We start from the raw sequence: 6771 nt of genomic DNA on the forward strand, positions 1-6771 counted from the left end.
GACTTTATTCATCCATTTCGTCTGCGACGGACATTCGAGGTGTGTGCACTGGGGGCTGCTGGGGATGCTGCTGCTACAGACGCTCGTCCATGTGCTAGGTCGTGTGTGGACACGTGCTTCCAGCTGGCCTGTGCTGTGCGCCCGGGGTGGGCTGGCCGCGGCCCCTGACGGCTCAGTGCGTCGCTGTGAGCAGCTGCCTCGGTCTGAAGTGGCCGCACCATGTTATCGTTTCAGCTGAGATGTCGGGGCGCCCGGTCCTCCACGCCTTTGGGGCACGTCTTCTGGGTGATAGCCGCCCTCATGCGGTTGTGGTTTGTACGCCCCGATGGCTAACCACACTGAGCCCCTCTCACGGGCGTTGGCATTTCTCTCTCTTCTTGGTGACGTGTCCTTTTAGCTCTTTGCAGTTTAAAAACATCAACTGGGCTGTCTTTTTATTATGGAGTCGAAACAAAAAGATACAGAATTTTAGGGGGTTTATGCAAAGCATTGGAAGAGGGTGTTCTTAGGAGACACCCCCCAGCAAGGCCGGACGTGCGCTCACGGTCTTAAAAAATGCATACGTGATGACGGGGCTGCGGTCTCCTGGGGGCACCTGCCACGCGGGCACAGGGAGCAGATGTGATACGGGAAGCGCGGTCTAGAGCAGCCCTGTTCGGTTTGCTTTTAGTTCTGATGTTTAACTTATTCTGAAATTTCCAAATGTTCAGGCAGGAACGTTTATTTCTTTAGGTTTTTAAACTGTGTTCCGGGGAAGGAGGGTGCCGGGCAGGAGACTGGACCGTAGCCCAGCAGAGCGGGTCCAATTTTATTGTTTTCTTTGCTTTACTTCTTTGAGGAAAAGAAAGACCCAGCAGCTACGCCACACGACAAGCCCGGCACCACTGCTGTGTCCTAAGCACGTCTCCCCAGAGACGCTCTGAGGCCCGAGGGCTCGATGTCGTAGAGGGACGGTTCACGGAGCCGGCCCCCAGGTGTGCGGGGCCTGTGGGGAGTGGGCGCCTGGGCTTTTCCTGAGGCGCCTGAGGGGGCGACGCCTCCGGTGGGCAGTGGGGGTTGAGCTCATCTCCCACCAGATGTGCTTCCTGAGTCCAAGGCCAGGGAGGCCCAGACCGTCCTGGTGGCTGCAGGGTTTCCTCAGCTGCTTGTGGAGCGAGAGACCAAAGGGCCAAAGCTCCAGGGGCCGAGAGAGCCCAGGGGACCCTCTCCCTTTAGTTTTGTGTGACACCTTCATGTCCCAGATTTAAAAAATACTTTGATTGATTTCAGAGAGGGAGGGAGAGGGAGAGAAACATCAACAATGAGAAAGTCATTCATCAGCTGCCTCCTGCACCACCACCACGCCCCCCCCCCACCCCCCACTGGGGATCGCAAGCCCACAGCCAGGCATGTGCCCTGACCGGGAATCAAACCCTGACCTCCTGGTTCATAGGCCGATGCTCACCCTCTGAGCCACCTGGCCGGGCGGGCTGACACTCCGTGAATGCCCAGCTGTAATGATCTGGGGCGTCTTGCACCAGCTGCTCTGGGCCGTCCGCTCTTTTAACGGGAATTTGTTCCGAGGCATCTCTCCCGTCCAGTCCTCTCCCCGAAGCCATGTCCAGGGAGACACCAGCCTGGCCTCCCTGGCTCGGGAAGGAGGCACTGATCTCCAGGGAGCGGAGGGAGGAAACGTCTGACCTTTCCCCTCATTCCTGTCTTGCAATGAACTCTTTCGGGGAGACAGGGAGACGGGGAGAGCCTCCCGTGACACCCTCACAGGGCAGCCCAGCAGCCGGCCGGCCTGGCCCAGCGTGCAGTTGTCTCAGGTGGAGTCTCCTTCAGAGACGACACCCCCAGCCTGAGAGCGTCCCCGCCGCCCCGGGAGGGTGCAGCTTTGCCTCAGAAGAGACGGCATCCACTCATCCCTCCGCAGTACCCGCCGTTCAGCACCAGTCTGACCACGCCCCGTGGGGGGCCTGCAGGGGCCGTGGCCCACGATTCTCCCTCTTCATTGATGTTTCTCTCTCCCTTCCTCTCTGAAACCATTAAATATATATTAAAAAGAAATCCCATTTCAGTAGCATTTCCTGTCCCTCCACCCGCATGAAGGAAGGCAGGTTCCACACCCTTTGGGTCCTGTTTAGGCGCCTGCTCCCTCCCGCCCGGGGGTAATGCTCACGCTGGACACAGGTCTCGGGAACCCACAGTGTCGCTGAGTCACTGTTTATATAAAGCTCTCCCCTGAGCAGCATTCCACCATGTGACCCCAAGCCATTCGCACACAGGGGCCAAACTCCCCGGGACGAGGTCTTTTCCAAATAAAGGCCTTTAGCCAAGTTGAGAGTCCCGACAACCAAGGTGGCGGCCTTTCCAGAAAAAAAAATATTTGTCCAAATGATGCATCCACGTCCCAACTTCCCGCAACATAAAGGGTCCCCACAACGTTTCAATGTGCTTCCCGGCTCATGGGCGTGTCCCTCCCCATGCGTTGCAGCCAACGGGTTTTTCCAGGAACGCGGCTGGGGATGGTCGTGCCCGCCCCCATGAGATACGCTGTGTGGAAACTGTTACAGGTTCCCTCCTTTCGTCCGTCCATCCGTCATGGTGCTCTACCCCCGCCGGTCCCTGAAGGGGCGATAGGAATGATGCACAGGGACCACAGGGGCCTCTCCAGCCTCAGGAGCTGGTTTGTTCCTTACACACCTCCTCAGGTGCTGGCCTTGCAGGTTAACCAGGACTTGCTAATGGACGAGCGTAAGTAGTCTGCAGTAATGGGCTGGACAGGAGGTGACTGACATTTTGACAGGATCATTGACTCACTAGATGCATAATTGCTTAGCAAACGCACGACACTAACTTAGAAACCTATCAGTAAAGTCTTCCTGATTCTAGTGACGAAGATTCTCTGCTCACAAAGATTACACTAGAGCAGTGGTTCTCACCCTCGGCTGCACATTAGAGCCACCTGGGGATCTTTTAAAATCCTGATTGCTGGGCCTCATCCTCCAGAAATTCTGTTTCTTTGTTACTAATGTTGAGGCCCCACCCCATCACAAAGACACAGAATTTCCGGAGGATGAGGCCCAGAAATCAGGATTTTAAAAAGATCCCCAGGTGGCTCTAACGTGCAGCCGAGGATGAGAACCGTGGGACTAGACAGTCACGACCATCCCTCTCAGTGGTGAGACCTGTGAGCTATTCTCTCTGCCGCTCAGAAGGACTCGCAGATGTTCCAGGGATTGCAAACGCGCCGGACATGGAGGCGGGGCAGCAGCCACAGTGAAGCCACGACGTCCCAACCCTGTGGTCCGGAAACAAAACTCCACCTTAACCTGAGTCATTTGTGGGGCCGTTGACCGGGAAGGAGAACATGGACCAGGAGCGATGAGCTAATGGAGGGTCTGGGGTGACCTAACTTAACCTGACTATGTGCAGGGCTTAGAAGCACGTCTCTCACTCATGTACGATTTACTAATCAACTTCTGAAAAGTTTCCTTTTAATTACAGTTTACATTCACATTACTCTGCATCAGTGTCTGGTTCCCAGCGGGGGGCACACGCCCCACAGTGGGCAATGTTTAAGGGGCGATTGGAGAACGCGTTGTGAACGGTGAATGTTTTGCATTCCCGATGGTTCTAGGGGCCTCACAGACAGCATATAAATAGAATTGTGACACATTTATGCCTTTCAGTTCTCTATGTTTTGGAACTTCATTTGCTATTTTTTCATATCACTTCATATTATTATTTTTAAACAGTTTCTTAGTGATTTCTTCCTCAGTCCTCCCACTGTCCTTTCGTCCTTTTATTTTTCCCTTTCGTGGCTGCCATGTTCTTGGGAAGCTTGTTTAGACCAAGTCCATGGCCTTTGAGGCTCCCCCCCCCCCCGAACAGGAGTCCCTTTTTGAACAATAAGGATTCTATGTGGGAGGGGGGGGGCATCAGGATGTGAGAGATGCTGAGGGGGGCGTGGCCAGAAGGTTGGGGTCCGCGGGGCTGGACGATCACGTTCGTTACAGAGGGACCCCGATACTTCCAGTCCCACCGGCACCACCCACAGTTGCTACATATTATTGGCCATCTGTCCCAGACTGTACTGACCCATTTCTCTACGATCATCCATAAGAAACTCTGAGATTCAATTGCGGACATTTATGGCTTCTCCTGTGCTTAGAGGTACAGAGCCCTGAACATCTAAGAAGGAGACTTTGACGCTGGCTCTTCCCTAGTAGCCGCGTGACTTGTTCAGTTAAATGCAGTGCTTTGCATTTCTCCTTCCTCATCTTTAAAATATACAGTATTTGCCCCCGAGGTACCTGACTCTCCGGTTATTCATTCAGCGAGCATTTACTGGGAGCCTTCACATTCCAAACACCGTGGAAGACTCAGGTCATAGCACAAGGGAACGTGTGTCTGCATCCCCCCCGCCCCCTCTGCCCCCTGTTCCCACCCACCTTCCCGTGCCCGCCTTCCCTTGCCCGCCTTCCCGTGCCCTGGGTGTATGTCACCCTCTGTTGCCCTCAGCACCTCAGGGGCCATTTCTAAGAACAAGGGCACCCTCTCCCTTAACCAGAGCCCAGCGTTAAACGAGGATCTCACATTGTGCGCCGTGTACCATCTAACTCAGTCCGGCTCACTCGCCGCCTTGCCCAGCGCGCCCCTCCCCGCGGTTCTTTCCAGTGCGTTTAGTTGTCACTTCTCTTTAGTTCCTTCAAACACTGTATGTGCTTAACCTTGAAGAGCACAGGCCGGCACCGGGCACGCTTCCTCTCGCCTGAGGTTGTTGCTGACACCCCGGGGTGCTCTCCACGCCCCTCCTTGCCGGTGCCCTGCCCAGGTCTCTCTGCACGCCCCCCCCCGCCCCCCCCCTCCGCAGGGACGGGAGGAATAGGCATGTCGCACAGTGAGGGACGGAGACTGCCGCCTGGGACCCCCTGACCCACCTGAGGCAGTGGACCTGCTGTGGGTGGTCAGGTTTATTAAATCTAAACGTGGACTGTGAGTCTGGGGCTCCTTTTCACATGTATTTACATCAATACATTTAAAAATTTTAAATATATTCTTACTGATTTCAGAGAGAAAGGGAGAGGGAGAGGGATAGAAACATCAGTGATGAGAGAGAATCATTGATTGCTGCCTCCTGCACGCCCCGCACTGGGGATCAAGCCCACCACCAGGCATGTGCCCTGACCGGAATCAAACCGTGACCTCCAGGTTCATAGGTTGACGCTCAACCACTGAGCCCATGGCCGGCCCCCTGCGTTGTGTGTAGGTGCTCTCTGAGAACCGAGTTGTTTGCCCCTCCAGTATCTGGAGCCACTTCCTGAGTCCTCCGCCTGCAATAAAAGGACATTGTTGTGGCCCTGACCGCTGTGGCTCAGTGGATAGAGTGTCCTCCTGCCGCCTGAAGGGTCCCAGGTTCGATTCCGGTCAAGGGCATGTACCTGGGTTGCAGGCACATCCCCAGTGGGGGGTGTACAGGAGGCAGCTGATCGATGTTTCTCTCTCATCGATGTTTCTAACTCTCTATCCCTCTCCCTTCCTCTCTAAAAAAATTAATAAAATATATTAAAAAATAAAAATAAAAATCATCATTCTCCCCTTAAAAAAAAGGACGTTGTTTTGTAAGTCAGGCTGCAGGATGGACGTCAGGATCAGGGGAAGCTGCCGGGGGAGGTGGGATTCTTAGTCTGAAGAGCTAGTGCTGTTTGTTCAGCTCAGAAATAAGAGACAAGGACGGTAACTGCATTTGGAGGGAAGAGGAGCTAAGGCTAAAGCACAGCTCTCCACCCACGGACACTGGCAGCATCTTCCATCGTAAGCAGGATCCTGGGTTCCCCCAAACTAGCTGTCATTCCTGTTGCCCTTAAAGCTTCTCTGACGGCCGAAGGACTCGTGGAGCGTTTTCCGGCAGATGTTCACTGGTTTGGGTGTCTCAGCAGAGGTGCCAGGACCCAAAGGATCTGAGGCCTGGGCCTGGCCGGTGTGGCTCAGTGGTTGAGCATTGAGCCAGGAATCAAGAGGCCACCAGTTCGATTCCGGGTTCGATTCTGGGTTCGATTCCGGGTTCAATTCCGGGTCAGGGCACCTGCCTGGGTTGCAGGCTTGATCCCCTGCAGGAGGCAGCTGACTGATGTCTCTCTCATGGATGTTTCCATCTTTGTATCCTTCTCCCTTCCTCTCTCCAGTAATTCCATTAAAAATATATAAAAGTAAAGGATCTGAGGCTGGGAGGCTGGAGGGCCGGGCAGAGGGTGGGATGTGAGGAGGGGGCTCCTCTGTGCATTTACGTGCCTGCGTTAGTGCGTGTGCATGTACATGCGTGCATTTGTGTGCGTGCCTTTACCTGCGTGCATTTGTGTGCGTGCCTTTACCTGTGTGCATTTGTGTGCGTGCCTTTACCTGTGTGCATTTGTGTGCGTGCCTTTACCTGCGTGCATTTGTGTGCGTGCCTTTACCTGCGTGCATTTGTGCGCGTGCCTTTACCTGTGTGCATTTGTGCGCGTGCATTTACCTGTGTGCATTTGTGTGCGTGCCTTTACCTGCGTGCATTTCAGCGTGCGCTCTCCCGCTCGCCTGCAGGCAGGAGCTCCTTGCCAAGCTGGCGCAGGCGGAGGAGGAGAAGGGGGATGCCGCCCAGCTGGCCCGCGAGTTCGAGGCGCTGACGGAGGAGAACCGCACCTTGAAGCTGGCGCAGTCCCAGTGCGTGGAGCAGCTGGAGAAACTCCGCATCCAGTACCAGAAGCGGCAGGGCTCGTCCTGGGGCAGGTCCCCCCCCCCCCCCCCCCC

At 55.1% G+C, this 6771-nt stretch overlaps 1 protein-coding gene across 1 annotated transcript in view; it reads left to right on the top strand.

The window, feature by feature from the left end:
* Window positions 1-6766, top strand: part of MAP3K7CL (MAP3K7 C-terminal like) — a gene marked incomplete at its 3' end in the record, with an annotated part of 21618 nt that extends 14852 nt beyond the window's left edge. The window contains exon 3 of the mRNA XM_006753663.2: window positions 6565-6766. Coding sequence (XP_006753726.1) covers window positions 6565-6766 — 202 coding nt within the window. The remainder of the gene's footprint in view (window positions 1-6564) is intronic.
* Window positions 6767-6771: the final 5 nt, after the last annotated feature.

This window comes from Myotis davidii, unplaced genomic scaffold (assembly GCF_000327345.1).
Source record: "Myotis davidii unplaced genomic scaffold, ASM32734v1 scaffold552, whole genome shotgun sequence".
Classification (NCBI taxonomy): domain Eukaryota; kingdom Metazoa; phylum Chordata; class Mammalia; order Chiroptera; family Vespertilionidae; genus Myotis; species Myotis davidii.